At 43.3% G+C, this 17,852-nt stretch overlaps 1 protein-coding gene across 1 annotated transcript in view; it reads left to right on the plus strand.

Annotated features, from left to right (window-relative positions):
• Window positions 1–4,665: 4,665 nt before the first annotated feature.
• Window positions 4,666–17,852, plus strand: part of LOC140730528 (chitin synthase chs-2-like) — a 70,592-nt gene continuing 57,405 nt past the window's right edge. Inside the window, exons 1-2 of the mRNA XM_073051100.1 lie at window positions 4,666–4,774; window positions 17,713–17,848. Coding sequence (XP_072907201.1) covers window positions 4,746–4,774; window positions 17,713–17,848 — 165 coding nt within the window. The 5' untranslated portion in view covers window positions 4,666–4,745. The remainder of the gene's footprint in view (window positions 4,775–17,712; window positions 17,849–17,852) is intronic.

A 17,852-nucleotide genomic window follows, 5' to 3' on the forward strand; every position in this document is an offset into this window, starting at 1 on the left:
AGATTCTACAAATAAATTTAGTAATTATACAAATACTGCATTTAAGTATTGAATCAGGATGTAGATTTAAGTCCTATTTGGTGAAACAAAATAACTTCAATATTGTTGGAAAGGAGAGGAGAGAGAGATACCGCTTCTACCTCTTCCAACAATTCTGAGTGAGGCACAGAGAGATCGGTATTTACTGACAATTACCTTTATTGTTCAAACTAACAAATATGTGAATTTATACACTAAATACCTTGTGCGCACAACTGCTAAGTACCCCTGACTCTCCTGGATAGTCAAAAAATAGCAAAGGTATTATCCGGGCGGAGGAATTTACGCTGGCTAGGCGCTCCTTGTTCCTCGTGGTCCCGACTCACTCTTCACGTGCTTCACGCAGGGTTTTTCTCGCTTGTGTCTGCGATGGTTATTCTTCGAAGTTACCGCCCCCGGTGCACACAAAGCATCCACTTTTATATCCATTGCTTATCAATTCAAATGTCGCATTCCCGTGTCTGGCCTTTAACACCTGGTCATTGGCTCTGGTCCAAGCAGCCTCCATCTATTGTCCTCTTCCCATCAAGGGACAGTTGCTGACTCATGGCTCTTTGTTCTCAGTCAGCAATGAGCTTGAATCACCTCAGGCATTCACAAGTCGGCATGTTATAGCCAATCAAAGAACACCTCACAAACAACTCCTTATTTGGAAATAACCTCCAGTCCAGCAGATTACCTGGTCTTGGTGTCTTCTTTAAAACACTAATCAAGTCCAGCATGTCAAGCTCACAAAATGGAGAATCGAGTGTCTTCACAAAATGGCAGCCTCCATCCCCCAAGCACACAGCAAGAACAAAGACTGTTTCCACTGTCCTTGATTCATTTGAATTCACTGATTTGAAGATTGTCATTCTTTCTGGCCAACAATATGATAACACATTAATACTCTAAGAAATCCCTTCGCAATTCATAGGAGTATAGAGAAGATGATATTGACCAACTGAAAAAGCATGTAGAGAATACAGGGGTTTAGTGAGGGAATCACATGGGTAAAGTTAAGAAGAGTAAACGCCTAAAAGGTTTATGTAAAGTGATTGATGGATCTACAAAAATGCAAAATTTGAGAAATTTGACACTAAAAGAATTTACAGTCTTACAGTGAAGGAAGCTACAGAAGATTTAATTATGAAAATGGAACTAAAATATGACTCCAAGCACAGAATGAGGGGTAATCATAGTATGATAGGTCTTAGACTATGCAGTAAAACTTTTGACAAACTAATGTTTAATATATGTATAAACACAAGGCCACTGTCCTGCAGACCAAAGTTCAAAGTTCAATTTCAACACTGTACCCAACCTTAGCCTCCCTACCCTGCCCAAGATCCACAAACAAGAAGGTTATGGTGGGCTCATTGTTCATGCCTGCTCTTGCCCAACTAAATTTATTTCCTCATACCTCAACTCTCTCCTCTCTCCCCTTGTTTAGACCCTTTCTACCAACATTTGGGATAATTTACAAGGCTTCCACCATTTAGACAGATTTCAACTCCATGGTTGCAACTAACTCATCTTCACCATGAACATCCAGTTTCTCTACACCTCCATTCCCCATTTGGAAGCTTTTACAGGTCTCCATTTCTTTCTGGAACAAATATCTCTGATCTCTGTCAAGATCTCTGAGGATCTAACCTGGTCCCAACATATTGATGCAGTTATAAAGAAGGCAAGGCAGTCGGTATACTTTATTAGGAGTTTGAAGAGATTGGGTATGTCAACAAATACACTCAAAAACTTCTATAGATGTACTGTTGAGAGTATTCTGACAGGCTGCATTACTGTCTCATATGGAGGGGGGTGCTGCTGCATAGGACCAAAAGAAGCTACAGAAGGTTGTAAATCTAGTCAGCTCCATCTTGGGTACTAGCCTACAAAGTACCCAGGACATCTTTAGGGAGTGGTGTTGCAGAAAGGAAGCATCCATTATTAAGGACCGCCAGCACCCAGGCATGCTCTTTTCTCACTGTTACCATCATGTAGGAGGTACAGAAGCCTGAAGGCACACACTCAGTAATTCAGGAACAGCTTCTTCCCCTCTGCCATCCAATTCCTAAATGGACATTGAGCCCTTGGACACTACTTCACTTTTTAAAACTATATATATTATTTCTGTTTTTTGCATGATTTTTAACCTATTCAATATATGTATAAAGTATACCGAATAAGATTTATTTATTTATTCTTCTTCTATATTATGTATTGCATTGAACTGTTGCTATTAAGTTAACAAATTTCACATCACATGCTGGTGATAATAAACCTGATTCTGATTCTGGCTAACACTCTCCTCTGCCTGACAGTGCCCATTTGTACCCTGAACAACCTTCCCTTTCCCACTTTCAACAAGTCAAAGATGTAGCCATGCACTGGCATAGACCCCGATTTTGCATGGCTTTTCCTAGGCTACATGGATTAATGGACATTCCAAACCTAACTCTGCCATCCCTCCCCAAATCTTTCTCCATTACTGCATTGAGATTGCTTCCTCATTTCATGTGTAACTCATTTATTTTAATTCCTTTGCAATCAATTTCCACCCTGCCCTCAAATTTGCCTGGATTATTCCAGCATTTCTCTACCTTTTCTGGATTTCTCTGTCTCTATCTCAAGAACTATTCACTGATATCAATTAAACCTGAGGAATCTGATAGTTACCTTGCCTACTGCACCTCCCTATGAGTCTCTTGTGAGGATGCCACCCCCTTCCCTCAATTTCTCTGTTTCTGCCACACCTGCACTCAAGGTAGAGTTTCAATGTAGAATTTCTAAAACATTCTCCATCATCAGAAAATGTGACCCACCCCCCCACCTGCTGTGATTGATGGAGCCTTCAACAATATTTCATCCATTCCAATCTTGTCTGCTCTCACTCCCCTTTCCTTTGCCCAGATGGAGTTGCCATGGTCCTCACCTTCAGTCCAACAACCTCTGTCACCAGCCTAACAATCTTCACCATTTCCACCATTTCCAGTGGGATCCCACCATCAGTCACATCATGGAGAGAAAAGGGGTACTGGTGATATTAGAAATGAAAGAAGAACCAAATAAGTGAGAGACTTAGGAAAAGCAGGGAAGTAGAGTAGTAATAATTGTGTTTATGATGATTTCTTTTATGTTAATTTTAAACTTTGCCTGATGCAGAAACTGCCAAATGCTCATTGACCTCCATTCGTCAATCAGAATTGGTTGAGAGGCCACTAAGTACATTAATGCCTAAGGTAAAAAGGCTTTGGGTTGTGGGAGGATTAAGAATCATGGGGATGAAGCAGAAGAGTAGAAGTGAGGCTGAAGATCAAGTCATTGACAACCCTATTGAATACTAGAGCAAGCTTAAGGGGTTCATTTCTCCTCGTCCTCTTATTTATTACATTTATACAGTTAATAGTGTCATAGTGTCATCCATTCTATCAGTCATAACTGATGACAAATTAATCTGAGACAATTGTACCTATCTAATTTATTTTCCTTCAAGGCAGGTTTCCATGGTGCCCCACTTGCAAATATTGCCACAGTGGGATGGAGATAGAACTTTGATGCAAAACCCAGTGTTGCCTGAAATGTAACTGTAAATGCAGCTTATCATGGCATTGCATGAGCATGCCCTACTTGTGGGCACTTTGTAAAAAAAAAACTGATTGCAGACTTCAGGAAGGGGAAGTCAGGAGAACACACATCAGTCCATGAGATATAAGAGCAGACTTAGGCCATTTGGCTAATCGAGTCTGCTCCACCATTTCATCATGGCTGATCCACTTTCCCAATCGGCCCCAATCTCCTGCCTTCTCCCCATATCCCTTCATGCCCTGACTAATCAAGAAAATATCAACCTCTGTCCTAAATATACTCAACAACTTGCCCTCCACGGCCATCGGCGACAATAATGTCCACTCTCTGGCTAAAGTCCTCATCAAGAGGTCACTATTGGAAAGGGTGATCATCTTCATATTCCTGGGCGTCAACATCTTTGAAGGTCAATCCTGGGCCCAACATGTTGATACAATCAAAAGGATGTCAGGCCAATGGCTATATTTCATTAGGAGTATGCGGAGATTTGGTGTATCACGAAGTACTCGAACTTCTACAGAAGTACCATGGATAACATTCTGACTGGTTGCATCACAGGTACCGAAGCTCGGGATTGGAGAAAGATGCAGAGGTTTGTAAACTCAGCCAGCAACGTTATGGGCTGTAGCCTCCTCACCATTAAGGACATCTTCAATAGGTGGTGTCTCTAGAAACTGGCATCTATCATTAAGGAGCCCCACAATCCAGGAAATGTCCTCTTCTCATTAGTACCATCAGGGCAGAGATACAGCAGCCTGAAGACACTTACTCAATGTTTCAGGGATAGCTTCTTTCCCTCTGCCATCAGATTTCTGAATGGACCCATGCACATAGCCCCGCTTTTTGTTCTCTTTTGGCATTACTTTTTTAATATATTTCTTATTGTAACTTACAGTAATTTATTTTTTATAATATACTGTAATGCTGCCGCAAAATAACTAATTTCAGAGCATACTGTGTATCAGTAACAATAAAACTGATTCTGATTCAGCTTCCTTATCTAAATGCAAGAATGTAATGAATTTGTGAGGGCGTGCCAAAGCCCTAGGAGGATAAAAGCTGTTGCAGCTGAGAAAGGGAACATACCTCAACGATTTCTTGTAAACAACAGAGCTTCTCTAAATCTGGACAGGGAAAGCATGGAGAACAGAAATAATGAAGAAACAACGTGAGTACTGAATAATTTTAATTGATTAATAAGGCTTTTAACGTTGACAGACTGATCACAATCTTGTCTCTGCAGCAGGAGTCAGTGAGTTTGAGTTCTTTTTCGAAGTTGTCCATGAATATAGACTGACCATTAAGTGCGCCACTGACAGAGCGGGTCATCGTCAAACCAGCACAGACACAGTACTGGAGGAACTCAGCAGGTCAGGCAGCATCTATGGGAATGAATAAGTATTTGACGTTTGGGCTGAGACACTTCTTCAGGACTGGAAAGGAATGGGGAAGACACCAGACTAAAAAGATGGGGAGGGGGAAGGAGGTTAGCTAGAAGGCGCTAGATGAAGCCACATGGGTTGCAAAGATAAAGGACTGGAGAATAAGGAATCTGATAGGAGAGGAGAATGGACCATAGGAGAATGGGAAGGAGGAGGAGACCCAGGTGAAAGTGATAGGCTCAGTTGGGGAATAGAAGAGGGGAGGAGGAGGTGGCCTCATCTGGGCACAAGTGGGGGCCATGGACCGACATGTTGAAATGGGAATGGGAATGGAAATTAAAATGTTTGGCCACTGGGAAGTTCTGATTTTGGCAGACACCTTATATTCCGATGTTTGTCTATTTCCCCAGAGATGAGGCCTTACCTGCTGAGTTCCTACGGCATTATGTGTGTTTTGTTCAAGATTTACAGAATCTCTTATGTCCAAGAAAGGACGATGTATAGCCTGGAGGGTTTTCCATGCATCTAAAATATTGCCCTTTGTGATGGTAGATTGTGGTGTTGGAAGGAGTTGTTGAATAGCTGAGGCAAATAACAGCGGTATATTTTGTATATCAGGTGCTATACAATTGGTATTGGAGGGAATGAATGGCTATGCAGTGGATCAAATGCCGATTAATTAGGCTGCCTTACCTGAATGGCTTCTAGTTTCTAAAATGCTGTTGGAGTTGAATTCATCCAGGCAACTGGAGAATATTCCATACCACTGCCAATTTGAATCTCGTATCTGGTGGGAAGTCTCTGAGTATCAGGAGGTGTACCAGTCACCACAGGATATTTAGTCTCTCGTTTGCTCATTTAGCTGCCATGTTTATGTAGCTGCTCCAGTTCGGTTTCTGGTTGAGAGTGACCTTCTGCATAGCTAAAATACTCCAGTCCTGGTAACATCCTTGTGAATCTTCACTGCATCCTCTTCAGTGCAACTTATCCCTCTCTTAGTGTGGTGACGAGCGCTTTCCACAGTCCACCAGCTGTAGCCTGACTATGATTTATTACAGTTGAACCATCAGCTGCCACAACTGCAGAGGGGGAGGGTCTCATGGAGGAATTACCTTCTGAGTCAGTGTGGGAGGAAGTCAGAAATAGGAAGGGTGCAATCATTCTTTTTGGTCAATGCTGTAGATCCCCCCCCCCCCACCCCCCCCAGATCCCCATAGCAGCAGAGACACTGAGGAACAGTGAGGAGATAGATCTCAGAATAATACAAAAATAACACCGTTGTTGTCATGGGTGACTTCAAGTTCTCTAATATTGATTGATACCTCCATAATGCAAAAAGCTTAGGTGGGGCAAAAGGACTCCTGACACAATATGTAGATAGGTCAACCAGAGGAGAGGCCATACTGGATCTGGTGCAAGGCAATGCATTCAGAGATAGTGCCCACAACTCCCTGACCTTTACCTTGGCCTGGAGAGGGATAGGAGCAGACAGTATGGGAAATTATTTAACTGTGAGTAGGGATGCAATAGGTAGGAACTTGGAAGCATAAATTGGGAATGGATGGATCAGCTAAGTGCACAGTGGAACTGTGGAGCACTTCCATGGGTTCTAGAAAGGTTTGTCCCACTGAGGCAGGGAAAGGATGGTAAGGTGAAGGAACCTAAGCCAGAGTCTTTTTCCCAGTGCAGAAATGGCTAATGCCAGAAGACCATAAGACCATAAGATATAGGAGCAGAATTAGGCCATTTGGCCCATTGCTTCTGCAATGCCATTTCATCATGGCTGATCCAATTTTCTTGTCAGCCCCAGTCTCCTGCCTTCTCCTGTATCCCTTCATCTCCTGACCAATCAAGAATCTATTAATTTTTGCATTTAAATATACATAAAGACTTAGACTCCACAGCTGTCTGTAGCAAAGAATTCCACAGATTCACCACTCCCTGGCTAAAGAAATTTCTTCCAATCTTCCCTCTATTCTGAGGCTGTGCCTTCTGGCCCTAGACTCTCCCACCATAGGAAACATCCTCTCCAATTCCACTCTATCGAAGCCTTTTGCCATTCGATAGGTTTCAATTAGGTCACCCCTCGTTCTTCTGAGTTCCAATGAATAAAGGCCCAGAGCCATGAAACACTCTTCATATGACAAGCTGTTCAATCCTGGAATCATTTTTGTGAACTTCCTTTGACTGTCTCCAGTTTCATCACATTCTTTCTAAGATAAGGGGCCCAAACCTGCTCACAGTACTCTGAGTAAGACTTCACCTGTGCTTTATAAAGTCTCAACATTATATCCTTGCTTTTATATTCTAGTCCTCTTCAATGAATGATAACACTGCATTTGCCTTCCTCACCACAGACTCAACCTGCAAATTAACCTTCAGGGAATCCTGCACAGGGACGTCTAAGTCCCTTTGCACCTCAGTTTTTGTATTTTTTTTCCATTTAGAAAATAGTCAACCCTTTAATTTCATCTACCAAAGTGCATGACCGTACACTTCCCAATACTGTAATCCATCTGCCACCTCTTTGCCCATTCTCCTAATCTAAGTCATTCTGTCATCTCTCTATTTTCTTAAAACTACCTGCCCCTCCATTTATCTTCATATCCTTTGCAGGGGCATAATTTGAAGGTGATTAGAGAAAAGTTAAAGGAGTTATGTCAGAGGTAAGTTTTTACACAGAGAGCGGTGAGCGTATAGAATGCCCAGCCAGAGGTGGAGGTCACTGCAGATAAATTACGGCCATTCAGGAAGCTTTTAGATGGACACACGTATAATTTAAAAAATGAAGGGTTATGTAGGAGGAACAGGTTAGACTGATATTAGACTAGTATCATAGAGTATATCTTAGATGGAGTTTAACCCAGATAAATGTGAGGTTTTGCCCTTTGGTGGGGCAAATGCAAGGAGACAGTACATTGATAAGGGCAAGACCATAAACAGTCTTGCTGAGCAGAGAGAACCCAGCATCCAAGTTCGTAGCTCCTTGAAAGTGGCTACACGGGGCCAATAAGGTGGTTAAGGCACCTTACAGAATGCTTGCTTTTGTTATTTGAGGCATTGAGCTCAAAAGTCAAGAGGTTATGCTGCAACTTTATAAAACTCTGGTTGGGCCACATCAGGAGCATTGCATACTTTGCTGGTCACCCCACTATAGAAGGATGTTGAGGCTTTGGAGAGGGTGCAAGAGAGGCTAACCAGGATGCTGCTTGGTTTAGAGGGAGTATGCTATCACGAGAGGCTGGATAAACTTGGGATGTTTTCTCTGGAGTGCCAGAGATGAAGGAGAGAACTGATAGAGGTTTACAAGATTATAAGAGGCATAGACAGAGTGGACAGAGAGTATCTGTTTCCCACAGCTGAAATGTCTAATACCAGAGGACATGCATTGCAGGTAAGATGGGGTAGGCTCAAGGAGGATGTGAGGGGTAAGTTTTTTACTCAGAAGGTCATGGATGCCTGGAATATGTTGAAGGCTGTTAAGAGATCTTTGGGTAGGCACAGAGGTATAAGGAAGATAGAGGAATGTTGTAGGTAGGAAGGATTAGTGTTTGGGTGTTTTTGATTTACTTTTTAGCTTGCTAAGCACCACATTGTGGGCCGAATGGCCTGTTCCAGTGCTGTACAGTTCAATGTTCTACGTTCTAAAAGGTCTGCATAACTTTGTTGGCTGAGAAACATGTACTGTTCTGTAATATTCTATTTTCTCTAACTAATGAAGGCAAGTATCCTGTACGCCTTTTGAAACATTTTCTACTAGTGCTGCTGCTTTCAGAATCCTTGAAGTCTCTCATTGAATACATTGAAGTCTCTCGGTTTCTATAGGCGTTGTAAGCATCTGTTACGAACCCCGTAACTGGGTCACTTACCAGCAAAGATAGAGAGGTCCTTTGAAGTCTGATGGTACTATTTTTAACAGTATTTATTAGTAAAAATACACAAAAATAATATCAGTGCAAACATACAGATAATATACGTCGTCAATGCTAAATCTAAAAGTGCGGGTATAATAATAATCAATAAGAAATAAGCTCTATCGTTGTCTAGGGGATAATGCATTGTCCGATGGAAATATAAAAGTCACTCAGTTCATGCAGGCTGCAGCCGTTGGTTGGAGAGAGAGAGAGATTTGGAGAAACTTGCCAATTCCTTTTATGATTTCGATCCATCAGAGTCTCGTTAGTGTGGCCGTTCACTTGTGGCCTCTCCTTTAGCTAAGCCGTTCTTCCGTGGTAAGGCCGCCAATCCCAGGCAAGGGAAAGGACGCACGCGAGCCCCACCGGCTGTCGCTATTAAATGCTGTCACGGGATTTCTAGTGTTTCTCCTGGTGCGTCTGAAGGGGTTGTTCTCCAGACCCTCTTTTATCCTTACTCACGGGGTCTCAGATGTCAATCAGGTTGGGATGATGCAATCCCTCAACCAGCCCACTCTGGTCGACCCCTGAGGGCTTCAATGAATAGTACAGTACTCAATACACAATTCCGTCTCCAAGAGACAATAGCCGTTATCCATGGTTCCGTTTCGCTGAGGCCAGGACACATTCCAAACCCTGAGGATTCTGCGTGTCTCTCTCTCATTTCCTGGGTCCCAGACCCGAATTAATAGCGATCTTGCGATTCTCAAAAAGGAGGGGGCGACTTTGTACCCTTCGGCCCCTCAGAGTTGTGGCACGTTCGTAACACATCTCAATGTTACTAGTCCTCTGAAACTGCTTCACTTTCTAATTTTCAGATTTAATTTCCATCTGCCCCTCTTACTAACCGATCAATATTGATCTCTAGCTGAAGGATAACTTCCTCACTATCAAGCACACCACCAATCTTTATGTCATACACAAGGTTACTAATCAGATTTCTTACTGTGATGTCCAAGAAACATCTCCCGGTTCAGTAATCATGATAGAATGTGGTAGCTGCCAGATTCTGCAGCTGCTGATGGATTGCTTCAGCTGTTTTGATCTGCCATATATGTTCTAACTCTAAAGAAAACAAGTTTACAAAAGAAGACAAATCATGCAAATAATAAATAAATAAATGATACTGAGAACATGAGCTGTAGAGTCCTTGAAAGTGAGTCTATAGGTTGTGGAGGCAGTTCAGCACTGAAGTGAGTGAAGTTATCCATGTTAGTTCAGCTACCTGATGGTTGGAGGGTAATATCTGTTCCTAAACCTGGTGGTGTGGGACATAAGGCTTCTGTACCTCCTTCCTAATGGTAGCAATGAGGAGAGATCATGGGTTGGATGATGGGGGTCTTTGATGATGGATGGTGATTTCCTGAGGCAGTGCTCCTTGTAAATATTTACAGTAAAGGAAAGGGTTTTATTTGTGATGGACTGGGCTATATTAACCACATTTTGTAGACTTTTCTGCACCTGGCATTTGTGTTTCTACACCAGGTCATGATGCAACCAGTCAGAATACTCTCCAGTGTGCATCTATAGAAGGCTGTCAATGTTTTAGATGACATGCAGAATCTATGCAAACCTTGAAGGAAGTAGAGACATGGTTGTGCCTTCTTTATGTTGGCATTAAGTGCTGGTCTCAGGACAGATCCTCTGATATGGTAACACCAAGGAATTTAAAGTCACTGATCCTCTCCACCTCTGATCCCCTGATGAGGACTGGCTCATGAACCCCCGCCTCTTCCTCGTAGTCAATAATCAGCTCGTTCATTTTGTTGCCAATGATTGCAAAGAGAATGATTGCTATAATGGCATCATTCAATCAAATTTCCAACCTCCCTCCTACATGCTGATTCATCACCACAATTTGATTCAGCCAACAACAGTGGTTCAATCACCCAACTTAACTATGGCATTGGAGCTGTACTGAACCACTCGGTCATAGATATAAAATGAGTAGACCAGCCTTGTGGTGCACTTGTGCTGATGGTAATTGTGGAGGTGATGTTGTTGCCAATCTGCACAATAGCAATTGGCAGATTGCTAGCCCGCTCGTTAAAGCAGCCAGTCATTTGGTTGGGCAGCATCTGTGGAGGGAGAAATACAAAGTGGATTTCAAGTTGATAGCCAACAATCATAATCAGGGCAGCTGGAAAATAAAGCTGCCTTAAGAGGAAAGAAAAACAAGGAATGAAAACCAAAGACTGCAGATACTGGAAATTTGGAACCAAAACCATAACTGCTGGAAGTGTTGCTTCTGACGGGCAGCATTGTGGAAAGGGGGAGAAATAACAGCTCTATTGTAATCCGGAAAGGCTGAAGTAGGGAGAGGTCCAGGAATGTAGTAAAGGTGTCAGGCTGGGGTGATGTAAGAGGAATCAATAGGGGTTCCTATTGAAGGAGTTAGGACAGCATTTTTTTGGTGGTGATTGTTAAGATGATACTGGGGAATGCACACTCAATGGCCATTTTATTAGGTACACCTGTACACCTGCTCGTTAAAGCAGCCGGTCATGTAGCAGCAACACATGACTGTATGCAGGCATGGCCAAGAGAATCACATGGATGTCATGGTGGGGTAGTGGTTGGTGTGGCATCATTACAGCTCGGGCCATTGGAGTTCAGAGTTCGGAGTTCAATCTCTGCATCCTCTGTAAGGAGTCTCTGCACGTCTGCCCCGTGGAATGCATGGGCATTTTTTCTGGGTCCACTGGGTTCCTTCCACTGTCTAAAGACTTACTGGTAGGTAAATTGTCACTGATTAGGTTAGAATTAAATCAGGGTTGGTGGAGGTTGCTGGCTGGTGCAGCTTGAAGGGCCGTTAAGGCCTATTCTGCGTTACAACTAAATAAAATAAAGAGGTTGTTATTCAGAACAAATATCAGCTCACAAGAGGGCCCACTCAAGCTACGATTGAACACGAAGAGCAATATCCCCAGAGTCTCCCGAGAGGCGGGGAGGGTGAGAGACTCAACTGGAAGAACATACCGGCAACGGCCAGGACATGAAACACGACTACGAGGAAGCTAAAGCAAACAACACTGACCGGAAAGGAATTCACGGTAAGGTGTCATTGCGGGAAAGTCTGCAAAAGCATCAGAGGGCTCAAGATGCACCAGAGCAGGTCTAGATGTGGATCAATGGTGACCCAAGTGCAGCGCACGGACTTGGTATCCAATGAGACAAAGGAGAATGTCGGCCAGGAAGCACCCCACAGAGCTGAAGATCTCTCCGCACTCGAGTCACCTCAGCACCAAACAACAGACCAAGTGAGTTCCCCCTTGGCTACCCCAATCCATTCGTCAAGGAAAGACAGGATCATATGGCCTAGATCGTCAGACAATGTCGCCTGGCTGCAGTTCAATAATGATCTAGACGGCATCCTGGAAATTGCCTTAGCAGGCCCAGTACACAGAAAGATCAACTCACTCACAACCATAACGTACAATCTAGCTAAAGAACGATTTGGCCTGATGGAGCAGAGAAGTCAGGCCGAGTTACCGCGGCAACTGAATAGGAGGTAAAGGGAGGTTCGTCACTTGAGAGGTGAATTAAAGACGCTCAACAAGAGTTTTGAAACCAGCTGACTGGCCAAAAAAGAAGGTATCAAGGACCTAACCAGCATGCTGTGGGAACAGCTGTGTAAACTCTGGAGGGCGGAACATGTTCGACAGCAAAGAAGGAAGAAAGAGAAACGGTATACTATCCAGCTTGAAGCCAGAGGTAGAGGAGTTCCTGTGGGAGGCACACAGCGACCCACAGAACCAATCGGACTGTGCGTAGACCAGAAAAACCATCAATGGAGCTGAATGTGAAGGAGCCTACATGGCTGGAAATCCAGAACATCATCCGGAAAGCTAAAGCATCAGCTGCCCTAGGCCTTAGTGACATACCTTATAAGGTGTATAAGAAATGCCCAAAACTTCTTCAGAGGCTGTGGAAGGTCATCAGAAAGATCTGGGCCAAAGGTACTATTCCATCAAGTTGGAAATTGACAGAGGGATGCTTTATTCCAAAGGAAGAGGATTCTTCCATAATCGCCCAGTTTAGGACAATTTCTCCCCTGGATGTGGAATGTAAGACTTTCTTTTCTGTGCTTGCAAGAAGGCTGACTTCTTACATGACGCAGAACTGCTATATCAACACATCCATCCACAACAGGCAGCATTCCAGGCTTTTCGGAGTGACTGGAATACACCTCAATGATTACCCATTTGATCTGTGAGGCCAAGCAGAAAAAAGGCGACCTAATAGTTGTCCAGTTAGACCTCGCGAACGCCTATGGGTCTATTCCACATGACCTCATCCTAGAAGGACTTGACCACTACTACATCCCAGTGGCTATTCGAGACATGATCACCAGCTTCCTAGGAGGATTTAAATTCAGATTTACATCAGTCCATTTCACAGCAAGTTTGCAGGACCTCCAGAAGGGGATTCCAACAGGGTGCACCATCTCCCCCACCCTATTTAATATGGGAGTGAACCTCCTATTATCAGCAACAGAAGATGTGACCCGCTGCTCGACGCTGGATTTGGGAATTGCCCAGCCGGCTCTATGAGGGTTCATGTACGACATCACTATAACAACTGTGTCACATGTCCAAGCAAGATGGGTATTGGAAACCCTGGACAATGTAGCCACTTGAGTGATGATGTCCTTCAAGGCCAAGAAGTCCAGGTGTATGGTGGTCAGAAAGGGCAAAGTAACTAGCAAGTTCATCCTCCATGTTCAGGGTGAGGTCATCCCTTCCATCGAAGATAACCCAATAAAATGCTTGGGGAAGTGGTTTAATGCGTCACTGACAAATGGGGCCAATGTCACCAATGCTGTGAAGCAGACAGACGAATGGCAGAAGAAGATCGACAAATCTGGACTTCCCGGTAAATTCAAGACCTGGCTGTACCAATACGGCCTTCTGCCCAGGCTTCTCTGGCTCTTCACACTTTACGAGTTCCCCATGACCGCCGTAGAGGGCATCGAGAGGAAAAGCAACCTGCGGAGATGGTTAGGAGTTCCCCCAAGCTTCTCTTCAGTGGGCCTCTATATTCGATCTGGGCAGCTGCAGCTTCCCCTGTCATCTGTTGTGGAGGAATTCAAGGTGGCTAAATGCAGAGCCTTATTAAGCTTGAGATATTCCAATGACGACCTGGTAAAGCAAGCAGGCGTTACAACCAGATCTGGGCGCAAGTGGGCAGCCAAAGCAGCAGTAGAGCAGGTAGTGTGTTCTCTGAAGCTGCGAGGTATCATCGGCAACCCCTGCGTCGGGCGGCAAGCCCTCAGCTCAGCTCACTTCCAGCAGTGGGGAAACGCAAGCATAAGGCACAGGTGTGACATGGTACAGGCAGAAGTACGGATCCATGAGGAAGAGAAGCAGATGTCAAATGCAGTGGAACAAGTGTCCCAGGGTGCCTGGACAAAATGGGGTGCAAAGACCAGGGATGGTTGCTCCCTGTGGAGATCGACCACGGAGGTTTCCCAGCCAAATCAGCATGGTGGTTGTTGTCAGCTCTGGGCCTGGACGAAAGGGACAAACAACAAGCTGCTTGTAGATTGGGTTAAGAGGCAGAACAAGCCTCTTGTTAAATTTGGAGTAGGTGAGAGGAGGAAAGCTGGAAGCCAGGAGCAGATGGGCAGTGATTTGGCCATCAGGGCTGGCCCACCAACTGGAGAGTGTCATGGTTAAGGGTCGAAACACTCTGTGAAGGCTGGGCTTCACCTGAAGACATCTGCTCCTGGCCGAAGGCTATGGTTACCTCATAAAATATCTGGAGAATGCAACCTAACAGGTGTATGTAACAAGAAATTTGATCTAAGTAACTTTGACCATGGAACTTAGAGAGAGCGTTGTGAACAACAAACAAAAAAATCCTGTGAGTGTCAGTTCTGTGGGCAAACCCACCTTGTGAATAAGAGAGTTCAAAGGAGAATGGCCAGACTGGTCCAAGCTGACAGGAAGGTGACAGGAACTCAAATAATCACAAGTTGCAGCAGTGGTGTGCAGAAGAGCATCTCTGCCCACAGAACTTGAACATTGAAGTGGATGGGCTACAGCAGCAGAAGACCATGAACACACACACAGTGGCAACTTTATTAGGTACAGGAAGTGCTCAATAAAATGTCCACTGAGTGTATAAGGTCAACAAGATTTGATCAGTAATCATGGCGTAAGGGTTGTCAGGTTGGGAAATTGGTGTTACAGGGTTTCGGTGTTGATGATGAGCCATGGGCACTGATAGGTGTCACTCCTGTAATAAGAGAACGATTAATTAAAATGGGCATTCCTGTAATGAGTTTCCAGTTCTAGATTCTTCTTTCATATGACCTAAGGACTAGGAACAGTTGCAATTTTAATTTCAAGCCCTTAATGATAACCTTGCAGTGATACTTGTATTTCCCACAACTGTCTGGATAAAACTGGTACTCCTTAAAGCAGAATTATCCAAAAAATACAGATGTGCTTTAGTTGTCACATGCACATTGAAACATACAGTGAAATGTGTTGTTTTGCATCAACGACCTCCATAACTCTGAGGGTTGTGCAGAAGGCAACTTGCGAGAATTACCATGCTTCTGGAGCCAACATAGGATGCCAGAGCTCACTAACCCTAACCAAAGGTTTTTGGAATGTGGGAAGAAACTGGAACACTTGGAGGAAACCTGTGCAGTCATAAGGGGAACATACAAACTCCTGACAGACAGCAGCTGGAATTGAACCCTGATCGGTAATCACTTGCACCGTACTGTGATTATGCTAACCACTACACTGCTGTGCTGTTCTCTGTAGTTCCCTTCATTGACCTTTCCTCAAACAAATCTCTGCCTTTGGAACTTAATCCCAGACTGAAGTCCATGCTTGTTCCCGGAAAATGTGATTATGCTAAATTAGATTTACACCACACATACCACTAAAAAGAAGGCATATCCTTGCCTGTAAAGACTTCGTAAAGTGTCATTTAGAGGATACTGTAAAGATGTTGAAGAAGGTCCTGTGGTCATATTGGACTAAAGTGGAACTGTCTGGTCTCAACACCACACAGTATGTGTGGTGTACGTCCAATACTGTGTATCAGCTGGATAACACCACACCTGCTGTAAAGTATGGTGGAGGTAGCAGCATGCTATGCGGATACAGGGACTGGAAATATAGTCAAGATTGATGGGAAGATGAATGCTGCCAAATACTGAGAAATCCTAGATAAAAATCTGCTAGCATCTGCCAGAAACCTTAAACTGGGGAGGAAGTTTAGTTTCAGCAAGACAATAACCTAATGCATGCTGCCTGAGCAACCATGGAGTGGCTTCAAATGAAAACTGATCTCCTTGAGTGGCCCAGTCAGAGTCCTGGCCCTAACCCGATTGAACATCTCTGGCAAGACCTCAAGAGAGCTGTCCACCTTCGCTCCCAAACTAATCTGGCACAGCTTGAGCAATTTTGCAAAGAGAAATGGATAAATCATGTTGTGCAAAGCTAGTAGAGACTTACCCCAAATGATGACTGGCTGTAATGGATGTGAGAGGTAATTCAACCAAGTACTGAGCACACGATAATGAATACTTTTGAACTACTGTTGGCATTTCTGTTTTTGAATTTTTTATTTTCCATGCTTTAAAATTTCCCCCCTTTTTTAGCTCCAGGGTGAAAAATTAGCATGTAATTCACAAATAAAAATTCTCTGTTGAATTGATCAAAATCCATTTGTAACACTCATTTATATGAACAAACGGTTTCGGGCAGAATAAGTTTTCAAGGCACTATAAGTCAAGTCACCTGCGGAACATTACAAAGGTCTGTGATAATTACACATTGAGCAAGAAAAGTCATTCTCATTTCTCCGGAATTCAGAATACTTCCTGTGACCTATGGGCAATGAGAGCTAGTCTGTAGCTTCCCTTCACTGACTGTGCCAGTGACTGGTGGTTACATCTACAGTCTCATCTGTGGTTTGCCTTGTTTAAAAAGGGATAGAATAACTCACAGGTAGGTAGGAGATAGGACACTTTGAAGGTTGGAAAATTTATGTAGTTTGGATTTAAGCAGGATATATAGGCTTACCTCCCTAGTTTTTGATACCTCTGCACGTACTGTACAGTGAAGTGGTTATCTAAGAAGTGCAACAGAACCAGTTTAAAGGTGAAATGTCAACCTCTTGTATTACTAATGTGAAAATCTTAAGTCACTATTTTTGACTAAGATCTAGAAAAGCTAGTTCCTATAATTGGCTCCAACGAAAATAATTGGAAGGTTGATTATGGTCCTTTGTTGCAGTGTAAAATCAGTCATCACCTGCAATTAAAAGTTGTGAAACTAGCTAGAAAGAAAATTGCGTTCTTTATTGCAACAGAAATTTATGAGATGGTGGAAACATGTTACATCAAGACTTTCACTGCCACCACAGTGCCCAGGAATTACTAGGCTTGTCATTCTATCTCCAGGTGTAGATCTAAACTCATTGTTCCTAGTGCAATTAATTGCTCCAGGGGAGTATCTCAAATTTATAAGTACATTTATTATCTAAGTGTGTACGACCTTGAGATTCATTTTCTTGCAGGCATTCACAGTAGAATAAGAGCTGGTATTTATGAATGCAAAGCCATGCATGATAATATGTTAATTGGAAAATCAGAATTAGGACAATTGAAGTCATTACTTTGTCCCTAACACTGTACAAGCTTACGTCTGTTTTACTATTTGTGTTGCATTTTAACTCAAAGATAACACCGAAGAAGTGACTGTTCTGAATATTACTGTTGTTAGCTGAATTATATAAAGTTGATCTGTGACTGTTTCAAATTTTGTGTTACTGTTATTGAATAGAAAATCCTGGGATCAGTTTAAAACTAGTACAGTTAAGACTGAAGACGAAACCAACTCAACATGCTTGACTGTAGCCCAGTTGTTCTGCTGTACTCTTCTTGCTGCCTTCGTGCTTGGTTTTGCTCTACTAAGCAAGGTAA

This window comes from Hemitrygon akajei, chromosome 7 (assembly GCF_048418815.1).
Source record: "Hemitrygon akajei chromosome 7, sHemAka1.3, whole genome shotgun sequence".
NCBI lineage: Eukaryota > Metazoa > Chordata > Chondrichthyes > Myliobatiformes > Dasyatidae > Hemitrygon > Hemitrygon akajei.